The sequence below is a fragment of the Apium graveolens genome, chromosome 4 (genome assembly GCF_009905375.1).
Source record: "Apium graveolens cultivar Ventura chromosome 4, ASM990537v1, whole genome shotgun sequence".
Classification (NCBI taxonomy): domain Eukaryota; kingdom Viridiplantae; phylum Streptophyta; class Magnoliopsida; order Apiales; family Apiaceae; genus Apium; species Apium graveolens.
This window is the reverse complement of record NC_133650.1, coordinates 110,812,691-110,831,977: the sequence shown is the minus strand read 5'-3', so window position 1 is coordinate 110,831,977 and position 19,287 is coordinate 110,812,691. Positions and strand designations below refer to the sequence as shown.

The 19,287-nt window shown below is 37.0% G+C and overlaps 3 protein-coding genes across 5 annotated transcripts; 2 read left to right on the top strand and 1 right to left on the bottom strand.

The window, feature by feature from the left end:
- The first annotated feature begins 959 nt into the window (after positions 1–959).
- On the top strand, positions 960–5,069 carry LOC141719020 (L-ascorbate oxidase homolog). Its single transcript, XM_074521397.1, has 9 exons — positions 960–1,117; positions 1,221–1,401; positions 1,499–1,608; positions 2,296–2,566; positions 3,368–3,464; positions 3,604–3,949; positions 4,055–4,420; positions 4,508–4,586; positions 4,710–5,069. Exons 2-9 carry the CDS (start codon positions 1,261–1,263, stop codon positions 4,911–4,913), a joined length of 1,614 nt encoding a protein of 537 aa, XP_074377498.1. The 5' UTR covers positions 960–1,117; positions 1,221–1,260; the 3' UTR covers positions 4,914–5,069.
- A 1,162-nt stretch (positions 5,070–6,231) lies between these two features.
- LOC141719021 (uncharacterized) lies at positions 6,232–9,479 on the top strand. Of its 3 annotated transcripts, none has more exons than XM_074521399.1 (3): positions 6,232–6,917; positions 8,338–8,783; positions 8,881–9,479. In XM_074521399.1, coding segments are annotated over exons 1-3 (720 nt in total). In that variant the 5' UTR covers positions 6,232–6,916; the 3' UTR covers positions 9,154–9,479. The 3 variants fall into 3 exon arrangements, with proteins under 3 accessions (XP_074377500.1, XP_074377501.1, XP_074377499.1); XM_074521400.1 differs by having other exon boundaries at positions 6,232–8,222; XM_074521398.1 differs by lacking the exon at positions 6,232–6,917 and having other exon boundaries at positions 8,233–8,783.
- A 1,112-nt stretch (positions 9,480–10,591) lies between these two features.
- Positions 10,592–10,996, bottom strand: LOC141718860 (uncharacterized). Its single transcript, XM_074521236.1, has one exon. It carries the CDS (start codon positions 10,994–10,996, stop codon positions 10,592–10,594), a length of 405 nt encoding a protein of 134 aa, XP_074377337.1.
- Positions 10,997–19,287: the final 8,291 nt, after the last annotated feature.

The window sequence follows — 19,287 nt, the reverse complement described above, 5'->3', positions numbered from 1 at the left end:
TTATAAAACTCATTCACGGTAAAACAAAATTATATTCGACTAGTTGAAACAAATAATATATATCATTTATTTGAATCAAACAAAAGTATATATTTATCATGTCTTAAATAAAGTTAAAATCAAATTAAATATAACTAGTTGGATTTGATCAGTATAACAGGTCTCGGGATAAAAAAATATAAAATAAAACTAAATGTGATTTGTATACTATTGAACTGGGATAAAAATTATCTTTTAAACTAAAAAAATTATATATTCCTTAAACACACATAGAATAAAAAATAGTGCTATATATTTCAATTTAATATTAGTTTTCTCAAATTTAAATACCTCTAAATTAAATAAACAAATAATATATCCTTATTATATATAATGCATAATCATGATTTTATCTAATTGTTTTTGATAGTTATTGTTAATGTGTTGCCAATTTAATGTGTACTATTTTTTTATAAATATATATGTATATGTATAATTATTATTAAAGTACGTCATATAAAAAATTTTGAATAAACAAATTCTGTATTTTAAAAGTTGTAATTTAATATATATAATTATATAATATTAAAAAAAATTTGTGTTAGCACGGATTCTAAATTAGTAATATTTTAATTTTAATATAGCTTGACCTGCTTTTTCAAATTATGTTTACAGCAGTCAGCAAATGGCGTCGTTTTTCCCATGCATTTAACAGGTGTCAGACCCCACATTCTTATTGGCATTTGCTAGCAAGTATGTTCAAGCTCTCCTGTTCATTTGTACTAGATCACATTAGTACTAACTAAACCACTGATTAGCACTAGTTTAACACTTCAGAATTATTAGTAGTAGTAGAGTAGTTGCCTCATGGGGAATTAAGATGCCAGCTAACTCAAAATTAATCATTGTTAATCATTTGGCCAATACGCGTTATTACCGCCAATTATGCAATTTGTTGGGCGGAACTTTACATTATATATTCCTGCACACTTACTTTCCTTTTCCTGTAATTTTATTTATAAATAGTAAGTTCTATGCTCCCACCGCCACTCTACATTAATCTACCAAACAGAAACACATATACATTCAAGAACATATCTTCCTTTCCATATCTATACATAGATCACTCAAGCCCCATGTATGTCCCCATTCTTTTATCTTTTATTTATGTTTAGTTTCTCTAATCTTGTTTTTGTAGTATTCTTGTGCATTGTTGTTCTTAAAGTAGTTGCATTTTGCAGATTCTAAGGTCTTAAAAGTGTTGTCATTTGTTGTTGTGCCATGTCCCAAGCTGCTTCTATTCAGCTGATATTTGTACTAGTTGTTGGTATTTTGAGTGTTTTGAAAGCAGAGGATCCCTATAAGTACTATACATGGACTGTTACTTATGGAACTGCTTCTCCTCTTGGCGCTCCTCAACAGGTGACTTGATTTCTTGATTTTGTTGTAGGGTTTATGTTTTTGATTGTTTTATTAGAATGTTAGTTTGATTTTTTTGGTGATTTGTGATTATTGTTAGGTCATTTTGATCAATGGACAATTTCCTGGACCTAGACTTGATGTTGTTACTAATGACAACATTATTCTTAATCTTTTCAACAAGCTGGATGAGCCCTTTCTTCTAACATGGTCAGTTTCTCTCCTAAGTGGATCTAGATGTTCTGTGAAAATGCCATTGATATCCTTGCTGTCTTGTGTAAATTTTACAATTATTGGGTAATATATTGCATATTACCAATATAAACTTGTTAAGAATGTGGAAGTTCTCAAGATTTAAACTCGAGGGCCGAGTCAGATGAGCTATTATAATCTTATTATACCTGAAGGTGTTGGGAGCAGGGCTTAAATATGTATATTATGCTTATTATCTTAGCTAGATCTTATATTTGATTATATTATCAATTTTTAAATCATCAAAGTACACAAAATGTCAGCTTGTGTGGTTATAGAATGTTGTCTTGCTACGCTGACACAACATTTATAAATTCATCACGTCTTACTACATTTAAATTAATTCGTCTACCCTTTTTAGTGGAAGATGAGGAATCATGAAGCATAAACCAGATATCCTTTCCTTACTAATAGTGGTCTGTATCATATTATGAAGTGTGATGGTCTCAATTGTTCACATAAGTATAACAATTATATAAAAAACCCATTGCACCTGTTTTTCAAATGAGTTTTGCTGGAGGGGAATTTGGAACAATATGGCGCTTCTGTTCTTTATATGCAAATAGAATTATGCAAGTGATGTGTATATTTAGGAATATGAAATATTGAATTTGGTATGAAAAGAAGTTCTTATGTCTTAACTAGGAATGGAATTAAACAGAGAAAAAACTCTTGGCAAGATGGAGTTTTGGGGACGAATTGCCCTATCCCTCCAAATTCTAATTTTACGTACAAGTTTCAACCAAAAGATCAAATTGGAGGATACACATACTTCCCATCTACTGCAATGCACAAAGCTGCTGGAGGATTTGGGGCACTAAATGTCTATTCAAGACCTAGAATTCCAATCCCCTATCCCACACCAGCTGCAGATTTTAGTTTACTTATTGGTGACTGGCACAAGGGTAACCACAAGGTAAGGATCACATGTGTTGTTTTCATTCCTACTTGTTATGATTCTATAACATTTCGAAAAAGTAACTTCACCATGATATACGAGTCTCTATAGAAAGTCTGATTTTTGTTAAACAACTAAACCACAAGTTTCAATCTAAGTACACAACATTAGTACAATGGAATGATTTGAATCTATTTTAATTTCTGTTGTGTACTTGTAATTGTGGTTCCTTTCTTGTACACTTACACAATTTACTATCCAGAATTCATTTAGTAGCTTTTTTGGTAAGGACGGAGAACTTTTTTGGCCAGTAAGTAGAATGAAGGGAGTAGAGCATGTCTGTTAAGATATATAATAGTTTCAAATGACAGGAACATGCTTGTCACGGATTCTTATTTTGGTAAAATTTCTCTTGTGTATACTTGGTGACTTAGTATTTTGTGGTATTTTCTCTTTTCGATATAAGAATATGCAGTGCTCTTCCTTTGAGGATAGAGATATTCCTTCCATTGTTTCAGGCACCTTTTTCCATCTTGATATTCTAACTGATTAAAAAAGAGGACTTAAAGGGCAGGCCGGTAATAGTAGAACTGGGTGAGTGGGTGGGTTTAGGGATGCATGTGATTTTCGTAAGAGACAATTTGGGAAGTATTGGCCCTTACATACTGGTTCTGCTACCTTGCCCAGTTTCTTTGTATTAAAAGTTAAAGTGGCTAAATTGTGGATGGTGCAGAACAAAATTCCTTTCCCATAATTGACATATTCGCGATCCTTTTCCAATTCTTCTTATATGATAATAATTTGTCTTCCTGTTATCAGGGTTTAAGACAATATCTCGATTCTGGAAAGTCTTTAACATTTCCTGACGGTGTTCTTATCAACGGACAAACACAGTCTTCCTACAGCGGTGATCAAGGTCCTCAACATTTGAACTAAAAGCTTAATTTGTTACTAAAAATTCTTCATGCCTTTGAGATTTAACCTTGTCATTATAATTGATTTAGTCTTGTCTGAACTGTGTTTCTGACAATTATACAATCACTTTCTATTTTTAGGTAAAACATACATGTTTAGGATTTCAAATGTGGGATTGTCAGCCACCTTGAACTTCAGGATTCAGGGACACATGATGAAGCTGGTCGAAGTTGAAGGATCTCACACTGTTCAAAATATGTATGATTCTCTTGATGTGCATGTTGGCCAATCCGTCACCGTGCTAGTTACTCTAGATCAGCAACCAAAAGATTACTATATTGTTGCATCAACACGATTTACAAGCCGTGTTCTCACAGGCACTGCAGTACTACACTACAGTAACTCCCGTACCCCTGTATCTGGACCAGTACCTGGCGGTCCAACTTATCAGATTCACTGGTCTATGCAACAGGCCAGAACCTACAGGTATATATTTGTCGGGCCTTTTTATTTCACAATATTTCTGTTGCATTTGTTGAGTATATACATATTGATTTGCGCATGATTTTTTTCAAAAATCTTTTCTTGAAGATGGAATTTGACAGCAAATGCAGCCAGACCCAATCCTCAGGGTTCTTTCCATTATGGAACTATCAAGCCAGCAAAAACAATTGTTTTGACAAATTCAGCTCCTCTAATAAACGGCAAGCAAAGATATGCCGTCAACAGAGTCTCCTATATTAATGCTGATACCCCTTTAAAACTCGCTGATTACTTCAACATCCCTGGAGTGTTCAGTACGAATTCCATACAAAGTGTTCCTTCTGAAGGTCCTGCGTACATTGCTACAGCAGTTATGCCTGCCTCCCACCATGATTTCATTGAAGTTGTCTTTCAGAACAATGAGCAAAACATGCAATCTTGGCATCTTGATGGCTATGATTTCTGGGCCATCGGGTAAGCCACAATGTTTATAGTCTATGATGTTGAACTTTCCTGTGAGGGAGGGAGTTTGGTTATAACGGTGTGCCATTTTGTCAACAGTTACGGATCTGGAAAATGGACAGAAGCTAGTAGAAAGGGCTACAATCTAGTTGATGCTCTTACCAGACATACTGTTCAAGTAATGCATCCTTTAGCTCTTCTTTGCTAAACCTAACAGTAATTTAGTTGCAGATTGCAGTGACGAGACTGATTCGAAACATAAAGCAAATTTTCCTAACTTAAAACTTTAATTTGTTTTCAGGTATATCCCAACTCTTGGAGTGCTATATATGTTTCTTTGGACAACCAAGGCATGTGGAATATGAGGTCTGCTACATGGGAAAGGCAATACCTCGGGCAACAATTCTATCTTAGAGTTTACAACTCAGTTCAAAATCTTGCGAACGAGTACGGCATTCCATCAAATGCTATACTTTGTGGAAAAGCTCTTGCTCGTCATATATAGAATGTTACTCCAGGGAGCATTCAGTTTTCTGGTCATGAGAGGATGACCGCAAATGAAGAGGAGAGGATGGTTTTGGCTTCTTGATCATTATGATAATTATTATTTATTTGCTTACTATAATTTATATATATTCTATACAGTTACTTGATTAAATTACTAATCCAGATTTAGGTTTGGTATTGGTTTAGTATTGCTGTTGCAAACTAGCAGTTTTTTACTGTTAAAAAACCTATTTGCTAAAATTTAAAAACTGTTTTTTAAAAATACTTTTAACATAAAAGCGGGTATTAGAGGAGGTAATTTTCCCATACTTTTGAAAAAAATCGTTTTTTCAGTTTTTACGAAAAAGAAATGCTAATTTCAACATCAAATCTCCTCAAAAGTATTATTATTTTTAATTTTTACATCAAATATATACATATAAAAAATGATCAAACAGTTATATTTTACAATACTTTTTTTACCAGTACTTTTTCTAATAGCACAATAATTTTTTAACATTAATTTCAAAACCTTATATTACGGAGATTTTCATCTCTTTATATTATGAAGATTTCCATCTCTTTTAACTAATCCATATCAGGCAGATAAAAAAAACAAACAGAACTGCACAAGTTGAGCGTGTGCAAATTTGTTTAGATAAAAATTACGAAGAAAATGAGCATAAGAAGGAATTGAGATGTCCTTCTCAAAATGAGGTGATTTAACTCTAGTTTGTGTTATGAATCGAATAGATAAAAAATGAAAAATGTGAGAAACGCATATATTATAATTCAAGTTTAATTACATTCTTTCTCTTTTCATACGACCCGACTAACCACAATATTAGTGTAAAAGTGTGTTATTTGTCTTTTTTTTCCCTGGAGTGTCTCATAATACAGGCCAACACATGAATGTACACATAATATTGCATAGATTATCTATTTTAACCTCTTCAGAGAACGCATCAGTGTTCAAAATTGTAGAATTTACTTGTGTTACAAACTTGTTAATTTCCTTGACAAAAAAAAAATTGTCAATTTTATAATTTCCCCCCTGTTCCTCTCGCCAAAAAAGAAAAAGATTAGGTTCTGTTGCCAACTCGCAGGCCCATTATCACCTCTTATCATGTTATACAAGCCCATTCAACTTAAACAAACCCCATTTTTAGTTTAGGGCCTTATAGATCGATGAACAATACCTTTGTTACGCCCAGACTTCGGCCGCCTTAAAAATATCTTCGGCCGGTACTTGAAAATGAAGAGAATGCGAGGGTGGATACCCCGATTCACCTCCGGTGTGAGAATAAGAATCTGGTTGTAAAGGTGGGTAAATAACACAAGAAAAATATGTTGTCTTACTTTCCAGGGGGTTTTATATCCATATTACTCATGAATGCTCATACGTTACTCGTTATTAAGGAGGGAGTGAAAAGGGGGCGTTATGCCTCTTATCCTTTCCAACGGTCTGGAAGAAGAGTGGGCCTTGGCCTGGGACTTCCGTGGGCATTCGTCTCGCGGGCCTGAAGGACCTTCGGCCTAGTAGCTTAATTGTACATTGGGCCTTCGTTCGATGGGTCTTGTTGGGCCTATAACCAAATGTCCCTGTCCTTCGGCTGGGCCTTCGGGCCGGCCGACGGACACCGGTCTTGGCCCATATTGGGGCGAAAAAACCCTAGGGCGACTGCTTCAGTTCCGCCTCGATCTTCGGTCGTACACGTGGCAAGCTTGTGGGAACTTGTAGTGCACTAAAGCGATAGCTGTTGGCACGTCGTTCCATGGCCCAATCTCAGCCGTTGAATCTCAACCGTTTTAGTATGGGACGTCTATTTTAAAAACCCCCAAACGTCACTTTTCTGAATTTTTTGGGCGCCTATATAAAGTCTATTTGTGCATTTCCTTTTCTTTTTATCACTTCCATTTTATTATACATAGCAGCGAACTGTGGTGAGTTTCTCAATCACGGGCAACAACAATTCCGTCTTTCCAGACTATCCCATCTCAATCCAGGAACATCTTCAAATCAGTAAGTTCTTTTTTGCTTTTCCATTGCTTTTTGCACCTGCATGCTAGTTTTTGAGTTTTAGGGTGTTTGCATGTGGGCTTGGTGGTTTTCGTCAAGTCTTTGAGTTTATGGGACATTTCTGGGTTTTATGTTTGTGTTGCTGTGTTTTTTTCACCCTTTCAAAATTTTGGGTACTTTTGGGTAGTCAATAGGAGTTTTATGGGTTCCCCCATGGGTTTAAAGATGGCATGCGAGGCATTTTTTGGCCAAGAACTCTCTTCGGGGGGTTCTTGGCCTAAGAACATCCTTCGGGAGCCGACCCTAGGGACAAATAGGCGGTTTGGAGTCTAAAGATGGCAGGCGAAGGGTTTTTGGGGGCGAGAACTTCCTTCGGGAACCTGCCCTTTGGAACAGCCTTCGGGAGCCGACTCCAGATCTTTTTCTGTTCGTTCGGTTCTGGGACATGTACTCGGCCTTTTAATATTTTTCATTTTTTCTTTGTCTTGTCCCGAGTACATGGACTAATGTCTCTCTGTTTCCGAATACAGGGACATGGACCGAGCGAATCGCCCCCAGAGACTTGGGACCCAAGGTCGGGCACTTTGGTGTGAACATCTTCTATTCGCCCCAAGAGAACGGGCCGGGATCTTTTTGGATCGGTGGCGAATTACCCGGCGACGAATAACCGGTCGGAGTTGTCGAAGGTTAGGATAATTCAGATGTATTCTGATTTCTTTGTCCCTCGAAACTTCTTCTAGCTCTATGCCCCTAAGGAGAACGAGCGGATTTATGATACGTCTGGAGTGCCGGAAGGGTACGGCGACTGTGCTGTCGGGATCTCAGAGGCGGCGTTCAAGTACGGCTTTCGAGTGCCGATACTGAAGATGGTGAAGTATCACTTCAGACAGATGGGGATCGCTCTGGGGCAGATGGATCCCAATGGGTTCATCCATATCAACTGCTTCCAAAATAGGTGCCTTCATGCCGGAGTTCGCCCAACTCCGAGGCTATTCTGGTGGCATTACGACTTCCGAAGGAACCCGAAGAGCCCGGGATTTTATACCATTGCTCGTCTGGCTGGCCGGGCGGATTGAAAGGCCACCAACTCCAGCAACAAGCAGACCCATACTCACTGGTGTTTCGTGAGTGGTCGGAAGTTGGCTCCATTTTCCGTCTGGCGGGACGTGAACCCTTCATTGCTCCTCGTTCCGAGCCTAACAGAGAGGGAGAAGGAGGACTATGCGGCCCTGGTAGACGTCAGCGTGAGCAAGCTGGGTCCCGAGGAGTTTTGGGATAGAGAATGGCTACTAAGTTTGTGGGGCGGGGGTAACAAACTTCTCCTTTGTCTATCAGAATATTTTAGTAGATGTCTTTCGTTCATTCATACGCTCCATTATTCTGTCTCTTTATCTGATGCATTTTGCCTTTGTTTATGTTTCAGTGTCTTCCAGGGAGGCCCTGATTGAAAGAAAGAAGGCTATGGCGGCCGAAAAGAGGGTCGCAGAAGAGGCGGCGAAGAAGAAAGCTGCTGATGGAGGGGCCACGCCGAATCCTTCCGGGGAGACAGAGGAGAGACCCGAGGCGGAGAGGGTCACGCCGCTTCGTCAGGCTCCAGCGGCCTCTGATAGAGATGATGAGGACGAGCCGGTGGTTGTGAGGGAAGGGAACCCTTCCAAGAGGACCCGAAGCCGGGAGGGGATCGTTCAGTCTTATCTCCCTGGCTGGGACGTGTTGACGTCTGATCATACTGTCTACCCGGCGAGGCAGTCTACGAAGGAGGTGGCTTCAGACCTGTGCCACGGCCTCCAGCTCCCGGCCGATCTGCCGACCTTTGCTTTGGCTTCTCCGACCGAGGCTTGCACTGAGCTTCTGTCCTTTTTATCCCTGGTATGTTTTTAATTTTTCTTCATTTTTTCTTTCGCTCGCCTTTTATCCTTCGGCACCTTTCTCTTTGTTTAATGCTTTTGTCTTGTCTTTTTTGCAGGCTGCTCCTTGGGCTGCGGCCGTGGAGGACAAAATTCGGGATATGGAGACTCAGATGGCCGAGGTGAAGGAGCTGGAGAGGAGGGCCACGGCGGCCGATGAGGAACTTGTAAGGGTGAAAACCAAGAACGATGTCCTGGACGGCCAGGCCACCGTGCTGAAGGGGGATAAGGCTAAGCTGGAGGAGGACCTTGCGAAGGTGAACCGGAGGATCTCCCACCGGAACGTCCAGCTGAAGAAGTCCCGCAAGGAGCTTCGGAAGAAGCAAAAATAGCTGGACCAGACGGAGGAGCGTTGCTTCCAGTTCGGCGCTGACTATGTCCTGGAGAAGGCCTATGGCCTGAATTGGGATTATAAGCAGTTGCTGGATGACAGCCTGGAGGATCCTATGACCAGCAATTGAAGCCCCTCATGTCTCCTCCAGAGAAGATAAAGAGCTCTCGGATGAAGACCCTCAGGCCTAAGCTTTCAGCACTGAGGTGCTTGACATGACTGAAGATGATCTTGTTGTGAAGTTTGCCGTTGGTATTTCCATGGTTGTACCCAACTCTTGCATCGGCTTTCTTTGTTCATCTTCTTAACTTGTAATTTTATTTTTTATAATCGATACTCCTGCCTTCGAGCTATTATAATTTAACTAGCCTTCGGGCTTTTATATTTTAATGCATCTTTCATCTTTCGTCAGCATTGTTTCTTTTATTTGTCTCAAAGATTTTAATAAAACGAATTGTATCTTCAGCTTCATTTGCCTTAACAATTTTAATAAAATGAATCGCCTCTTCGGCCTTATCAGTTTGCCTTAACGATTTTAATAAAATGAATCGCATCTTCGGCTTTATCAATTTGCCTTAACGATTTTGATAAAATGAATTGTATTTTCGGCTTGACTTGCCTTAACAATTTTATTTAACGAGTTTAGTAAAATGAATCGCATCTTTGGCTTTTGCCTTAGCAATTTCTATAAACGAATTGTGTCTTCGGCTTGACTTGCCTTAACAATTTTACTTAACGATTTTAATAAAATGAATCGCATCTTCGGCTTTTGCCTTAGCAATTTTGATGCCTTACTACCCCTTATGGCCCCAATGGTTAAAGGCCGAAGGTAACTTCGGGCTGTTAATGCTTTAAGTTACTGCTCTTGGGCGAAGGAACATGGATGCTGATCGTTCGGTGATTGCCCCTTGATCAGCATGTCATTGTTCGTTCGGTCAATAAGAAGTTTTGGTTGGTCTTCTTCGGGATTGCCCCTGGACCAGGCCATCTTCATTCTATATTTGTTTATAAATACAATCGTGATTGAGGCCGAAGGATCATGTCCTTTTCTAAGATTGCCCCTGGACAGGGTTTCCTTCGGACCTCTTTAATATCACACGAATAAGGGAAGGGCGAAGAATACAGGCTTATCTTATGATTGCCCCTTAAGGCCCTTCGTTCGCCCTTTCTACGTGCAAATTAAATAATAGTAGTGTAGTGAAGGATGTTTGAGCTTTGTGGGATTGCCCCTTATGATACGTAATTCATTAACAAATTTGTCGAAGGCGGTGAGCGAAGTGTTTATCGTCTTCGGGGTCACCCCTAGATAACACTCAGGCGGTCACGGCTTCGATACTTAATAAAGAAACGTGACAGAAAATGCACCTTTATTAATAATCGAACTGCTTACATTCCTCATATGAAATTCAAGTACAAACTTTAACTTTTAAAGAAATTTCTTACTGATAAAACTTCTGAAGTCGACTGGCGTGCCAAGTGTTTTTGATTGCTTCGCCCGATAGTGTTTCAAGCTTGTATGTTCCGGGACGAATGACCTCGATCACCTTATAGGGCCCCTCCCAGTTAGGCTGAAGCTTTCCTTGTTTGGCCGGCATAGATGCGGCCAGCTCCCTTAGGACTAGGTCTCCGACTCCGAAAGACCTCTTCTTGATGTTGGAGTCATAATATTGTGCCGCTTGTAGCAAGTATTTCATGTTCCTTTGGTGGGCGGCTTCTCTTTCCTCCTCTAATAAGTCGACATTCTCCCTTAGCCCGAAGCTATTAGTTTCTACATTGTAGGTCTCAGTTCGATATGATTCCAAGCCTACTTCGACATGAATCAGGGCTTCGGTTCCATAGGCCATTCTGAAGGGAGTTTCTCCCGTTGATGTCCTAGGGGTCATTCGTGTTAGTGGTTGTGCCCTAGAGACAACACTATGATGTTTTAGTTTAAGACATTAGGATTATTAATGTTTATGTTCTATCGATTATTCTATTTATAATTTATTAATTCTTAATTTACTGCGATATAAATGTTAGATTAATAAATGTCCTTAGAATATGATATGCAATTCTATATCTCTAAGTACGTGACTTAGAAATGAGATTATGAGAATAGTATCAATATTCCTAAAGGTCCCTAGTCGAGTATTATTATTAAGGGACAATAATAATGCATTAAGACTGGTGTGTTTGTTGCTGATGATCACATCTCATTGATCATAGGTATAGTGATACTAAAGTCAAAAACACAGGCAGATGTATATGTACATAGTGCTGGACAGACCCAATGTGAGATTCTACATGTCTGTTGTGTCATAAGTAATTCTCACAGTGATAATGAGGTAATGGTCCTTAGACCTGAAGTCATTATATTTCTATATGAGAATTAATATACATTGATTCCATTAAAAGTTATAATTAACCGGGTAATGATAAAAGTGGACATTAGGTATATTATGAATCGTATGAGAAATATGAATGATCTAGATGAGATTTAACCCTCATATTTTAGGAGTGATATTATTGGCCTCTTGTGTGAGCTAGACTATGAAATGCGTGGCCACGCTCAAATGTTGATTTGATATGATAGTCTACTCATTGATCAAGGAAACTTGGATTAAACTATGATGAGAATGACACATTACATGCCTCTAGTTTAATCTATAATATTTGGTTAAAGGGATTATATTACATTGCACATTATTCACAAAAGGTTTAATCGATCACCGATTCAATTATTATTACTTGGGTAACAACGATGTATTACTAGATGCCGCTCATTGTTTACGATTTTAAGTTAGATTTAAAATTTGTTGCCAACGTAATAATAACCTATAGGGTCACACACAAAGAATGCTTGAAGGATTATTTAATTTAAATTGGATTTAAATTTAATTAAAGTAATTCGAATTATTTATAATATTAATTAAGTATGACTTAATTAATTAGATAAATATTGATATTCGAATTTACTAATATTAATTATGAAATGTATTTGTTAAATAATTAAGTGAGACTTAATTATAATACAAATAGGATTTTTGAATTAATAATAACTCCTAATTAGTTAAGAGTTATAATTCGTTTTTCTACTCTCTATATAATATCTCTTGTGTGGCTGATTTTTGGATGAAAAAGACTTTTAATAAAACCCTAGCCACCAAGAGAGAAGATGGAGAGAGCAAGAAGAAACGAGTTTATGCTAGTACACATCCAATCCTTGAATTCAAGCATTCGTGTGGATACTGATAGAGCGTAGATCGCGAGAGCGGGATGCGTGGTGATTGAACAAGCTTTGGATCTCCATTAGTCAACCAATTGGTAAAGCTTCTTAAGGTAAAAAATTTGATCTACGAATTAAATATATGTTTTTCGCATGGATCCTGCGGCGGGTTTCGAAAATTCTGATTTTTTACATTTTTAATTACTGTTTCCGTTGCGTTTATGTGCTCGAAACCCTTCAATGGCATCAGAGCTACTTGTGAAAAGTGTTTAATTCGCTTATGTGTTTACTGGTTTTATGATGATAACATGTATACAATATTCCATGACTGTTATGTATGCGATTTTGTATGTTTTACATGTTGTTATGTTTATATATGCGTATGTATATATATGTTTTGAATATACGATATTCATGAGAGTTGTATAATCATATGATGATTATATAATCTGCATATATACTAATATATACATGTTTTATGTTTGTTCTTATTATAAGAATCGTATTTGATACGATTCTGAATCGGATGCAGCGGATTTGCTGAAATCTGGGTCTGTTGTCCGATTTTGGTGAACGAATATGCTATTTCATATGGAATCGAGCGTCTGAACAAAACAGATAGATAAAGCTATCATCTACTGATCTGTAAGGCGTTTGACGTCGTTTAGACCCTGTAATCTGCGATTTAATGTTATCAGATTTAATTTCGAATTTTCTGATTTTTGCTATATTTGGTTTTTATGATTAGATCATGATGGGTATGATATGTTAAGATCATATTATGTGTTTTAACATGTTCTTATGTGTTAATTGAGCATGGTGGATGGTTATGGCTTATGACCTTAGGATAATTGTTAGGTCCCAATATGTTTGTAGAAGGGGGGGTTGAATTTAAACTATACCGTTTAATCGAATAAAATGCGGAATAAAAAAGTGAAACAAAATTCAAGTTAAATAAAACTATTATTAAACTTGAAAGGTGTTACAACAACGGTATCGTTTACAAGGGATTAATCTCAAATAAATTATTCCAAATCTAGAATAAATTCGACATGCACTTTTTCTATTTTTGAAATAAAAAGAATCAAATGCTAAAAGCAATTTGAGATTAAGTTCTAGGGATTTTGATCCGCTAGATAGTTACACAAGAACAAGAGAAGGATTTCTAGTGGTTTAGATTTAACAATAAATACTAGAAATTAATATCCTGAGACATTGTAATAAGTTCTCTGCTTTTGTTTTGTGTTCTTCAATTGGTTTGATATTCAATGCTTCTGTTAACAATCAGCTTCTGTTGTTTTATATTAAAATAATCCACTTGATTTAATTGGCAAGACAATCCGTTGAGCTCAGCAAGACAATCCCAACAGCTGGTAGAACTTTCGGTAGGACTATTGATTGTACTAGCAAGACAATCACCACAGCTGGTAAGACTTCCAGTAAGACAATTTAAATGAACTGGCATGACTTTCGGTATGACTATTGATTGTCATACCGATTGTCATACTAATACAAAAGATTGTCTTGCTGAATTAATTTTGAATTTAAATTCAAAATCAATTCTGAAAATCCATAATATTAATTCAGAATTAATTAATCAATTAATCCAATTAATCAATAAATTAATCTTTGCAGATATAATTTATTTTCTTAATTAAATTATACGACTTAATTAATTAATAGAGAATTAATACTATTCTTAAACAACAACCACTCTTCTGACAATCTTCTGAAAATCATGAATCCATTTCACCACTTCAAGGTTGACACTTGATGTACTGTCTGGTTCATGAATGACTAACTTCTGTGATGTTTCTTCATGTCTTGATTTTCTTCAGATTAAATCCCTGTAATTAATTGATACCCTGATGAGATCTCTGTCACTTGATTAAATCCACAATCTTGATTTATATCATTGAGGCTTGATCAATTTCTTGAGCTTCTTCCAGTGAATTAAGTCCTCAAGTCTGTAGATGAATAATGCTCCTTAATTCTTTGACATATGTTACTTTGAGAGATCTCTCTGACGATAGAACCACTATTTACTTGTTACATCTTTATTTGAGTTGAGTTAAATCCTCGAATAAACAAATAGGCTATGACATATGCCTTTCAATCTCCCCCTATTTGTTGTTAGACAATAACAACAAATACCTAGAGGATAACTCAACTAACAAATAAGAAAAAAATATAAACAGTAATGCAAAGTAAATAGCAGAAAAGTTCTGGATTATATTTAATATTTTCCAGATTCCAAAAGAAATTTACAAGTGAATACAAGATAGATGTTCCTCTAGACTAAATATATGACTATATTTGTCTATCTTGATTCATAAAGCTCTAAGCATATTACATTAAGTTTTGAGCTAATTAAATTCAGTTGTCTTCCCTTCCGAATTCACCTTCTTCCAAATCTTGAAACAACTCCTTGTCAAAGACACGATCCTTTTCTGAAGTGAAGCTGGCTGGTCTGACTGGTTGAACTCCAACTGACTTTAGCTTATTCTTGAATTGATTGTACCTTTTAATATTCTTTTCACAATAAGCTTGAATCAGATTAACAGCTTTAGTTTTCAACTCAGATGATTATCCAGCAGTTCTTAAGTGATGTTCCATCCAGACAAGATGCTTAGCAGAGTAGTCTTTAAGAGATTGTGAATCGAGCTGGCATATTTGAAGACAGTCTGACTTAAAGAATCTTACTTGAAAAGGCAAGTTGACCACCTGAGGACTAGCCCTATTAGCAAACTCTTTTAGCCTTTCACGAAGGACTTCATTCAATTCTGAGCTTCTTTTGACTTTGTTGAGAAGAACCCAAATCTCTGATAAAGAACGATTCTCAAATAGATGAAGTGATACCTTGAAAGATCCTTCACTCTGACTATATACAAATATGCTCATTTCATTTAGAGATATGTCAAAAGCAGCTGTGATCCTTGAGATTTCAGTCTTGATAGCACTCATGTACACGTCATTGTTTGGATTAGTAATTTCCAGCCTGTCGAGAAGATGAAGAAACTCCTTATCATTGTTTGTACTCAGTTGAGGTATATCAATAACTCTTCTTGCTTCATCCCATTTTTCACCAATCTTCAGTTTGGCATCTCTTCTCCTTTCTTTAGCTTTAATGTCATGAAGACGTTGCTTTTCAAGAGTTTTTGTTCGTTGAATGTCTTTCCTCATGTCAATGATCCGGGATATCTTTTTAAGTTCAGCTTCTTTTCTCTTCAACTCTGACTGCTGCTGCTGAAACTCTTTCTCAAAAACAGGATCCACTTGAGCTTCCTCCTCCCATTTTTCAAAATCACTTTCCTCCTCAGCTTCAAAGAAACCATCTTTATCTTCCAAGACTGGTTCAGTGGGAATGTCAAAAATATCAAAGTCATCCTGTTCTCCACTATAGTAGACATCATCAGCCTTCCTTGTGTCTCCAGCAGAAGAATCTTTTTCTTTACCCTTTCCACTTCTCCCTTGCTTCTCCCCCTTAGTTGAGGAATCCTCTACGGATTTTCCTTTAGACCCTCCCTGACCTCCATTACCTCTAGAGCCTGAGCCTCCACCAGATGGCCCTTCAAAGAAAGTCCTTTGTTCTTCATTAGGGCAGTGAGAATTTTTTATCATGAAATACAAGTGTTTCATCCCTTCATTAAGATGTTCCATGCCCTTTTCTATCTTCACGAATCTGGAAGAGTCCAGTGAATGATTCATTTCAACCAAGTCTTCAAGAGAAGTCATTCTAGTATGCAGAGAGCAGAAGTTTGCAATATCGTCGGCTGATAAAGTTGGAGATTCCTGAATGGAATTAAGCTTTGGTATCACAGTGGTCTTGAGATCTGAGATATCATTCCTAATGAATGCCTGCTGATTGTTGAAAGAGGTGGAAGAAGAAGACCATTCAACCACTTGTGCTTTGAATGTTTGAGCCTCAGACTGACTTTTTGCAAGTTGTTCTTTCAGAGCAGCAATTTGAGCTAACAGATTTTCAGTGTTTGTGTCTATGTGTGCGCTCACCTGAATATCTCTCGTGTGTGGATCACTCAACTCACGTGCTTGTGTTTCTCTCAATATAAGTGCTCGTGAGGAGCCATCCTGGTGCCGATCTTCTATACCTGCAATTGAAATCACCCTAGCCTCTTCAAGAGAGGTCAGTGGTTGTGCAATGGGAATTCGCGAGTCTCGATCCTCAGTCAAATCTATCTTTTCATGTGAAATAGATGTCTGAATTGCTTCAGGGATAGATTGACCGAGTTGCCCTCCACTTTCTCCAGATAAATCTGTGAGTGGAGAATCCCGTGAGGGAGCCAGAGCTGTTGGATCTGGGAGGGGAGAAAATGACTCTATTAGAGGTGGCTGAGAGTCAGATTTTCCCTCAGAAGTATGTGACTGCTCTTCTGCCGTAACTATGGCAGACACTGTAACCGACTCAATGTGCACTCCTCTCTCTGTGTCCTGAGCATCATCTATTGGTATGTATGCTTCCATTGTGAGTAATGGAATTGTGCTTGACTCAGTACATGATGCCATGACCCTATGACGAATTTCAATAGATTCATCCTGTTGAGAGAATGTCTTTAATAACTGTTCAGTGGCCATTTCAAAGTCCATGTCCTGTTGGGAGGACAAGGATGGGCTTTCAGATGCCTTAATAAATGTTCTTCTTTTCTTGGGAGGAGGCAGAGCTGAGGGTTCATTCACATCAAACAACATACTACTTCCTACTAACCTTCTCGGTAACATTTTCGACAGTGGGGGAGAGTTTGAGATAGGTTGTGACTCTGTGTTTGGCTCTATGACCTGGGATTGAAGCTGCGGTTCTACAACTTCATGGTTAGCCCTATCAACCACTGGGGGTCTTTCAACAGATGTAGGAATGGTGTGAGAGTGAGGAATTATTACCTGCAGTGGAAGAGCATCTGATGTTTGAGCCTGGGTGGCTGGAACCACTGGAGGTTGAGCTTGCTGTTCATGACCGGGAAGATTGAAAATTGGTAAAGGAATGAAGGCGGCCATGAAAGCAGATACAAGTACTGGAACTTGCATGAATTTGAAGGAAGTGTCTTGGCGTGTGTAGATCTTTTTGCTTACGGGAGGGGGTTCAGCTACTGATGAGTTAGTAAAAAGAGCCTTATGCTCAGGTGTGAGAAGATGATCTGCTATAAGCATGAGAAAGCGAGCGTAATAGCAAGAAACCCTACGATTTGTGGAATGATCACGCTTAGCTGAAATGAGACGTCTCAGAAGAATGGGTAAAAGTAGTTTGCCAAAATTGATCCTTTGATAGAAAACAACCGCAAGACCAATATACTGCAGAGTGGAAGTAATGTTGTAAAAGTTGGATTTAGTGCAGTTGGCAAACACTTTAGAAAGAGTATCGAAGAAAATATCCCATTCAGAAACCAAATTGGATTTAGACAGCTTGGTTAAATTAATCACCCCCTGATAGTGAATGGCATGGAAAAAGTTTGAAATATCATTTTCAGAGGGTAAATTACAGAAATTGTCCATTGGAAAAATTAACGCTCGATTGATGACTGTTTCATCAACTACATACTGTGTGTTTGCCATGGTGAATGAAAAAGATTTAGAATCATCGGCCACAGTAGAGGTTGTGCAAATCAGTCTAAGCAGATCGACATTTAATAGCACATTTGATTTAATAGCAGAGCTAACAATCGAATGGTCATTTAAAAATCTAATCCACGGCTTAAATTTTTCCACATCACACTTTTCTGAATTAAAATAACCAACATGATTATGCGAGACAATTTGGAAATTGAGAGCCATTAAAAATATAATAAAACACACACTTTCAGAATTTTAAGAATAATATTAAGAAAATTCGAATTAAAAAAAATTAATAATTCGAATTAAATCAATTATATCCGAAAAATTTAGAAAGAAATATATCTCGTTAATGTTCTTAACTCACAATATTAGATCTGCAAACTCACAAGACACAAAATTAAATTGAAATACCCAAAAATAAACAAAAACTGATTTGAGAAAGAGAGAAAAAAACAACACAAACTGAAAAAAATTTGGCAGCACTCCTGTATGTATATACGCGTGTATATATTTCAGAAGTGAAGATTGGATTGCTGAGTAAAAACTCGAGCAGGAAGATAACAATGGTGACTGTGATTTGATCGAAGAGAGAGAGAGAAAGACACGACTGTTGAAAATGATTTTAAAACTATATACAATCGCAAAAACTATTAAGTAGGACAACTGGTATGACAATCGAGGATAGTCATACCGATTGTCTTCCCGATTGTCATACCGAAAGTTATTCTAGTGCAAAAAATAAATATAGAAATATAAAATAAGTTTTATAACTGGCATGACAATTGATTGTCTTACCGATTGTCATGCCAATATAAAACTATACTGAATAATTTTAAACTAAGCACTGTTAAACTACAATGACTTTCAGCAAGACAATTGTAATAGTCTTGCTGATTGTCATTGTAGTTACAAGACAATTACAGTTACAAAAATACATAATTCAGAAAATAATTACAGAAAACTGAACTAAAGACTAATAAAAATGGCAGAAAATATTTATAAAATTAAAATATATCATAGATAAATATATTTTATTCCAAAAATAGATTTCTGTTGAATTTTAACAAATAAAATTCATAGAAAAATATTTTTAGAGAAAATAAAATATCCTGAGATATTAAAATTAACAAGTTGAATAAATAAATAAGATAAGATAATAACAATTACATAAAATTAAGCAAGAAATATGGTAAATATGATAAAATAAATTTGCAAATGAATTTTTCATTCATAAAAAATTCATTTGTAAATTTATTCAAGAACAGATCTCAAATATTAACTAGATTAATCACTAAAGCTATTCAACATACCCAATTTACCAACTAATCTGGTAAATATGGATTCATCTAGTGGTTTAGTGTGCTA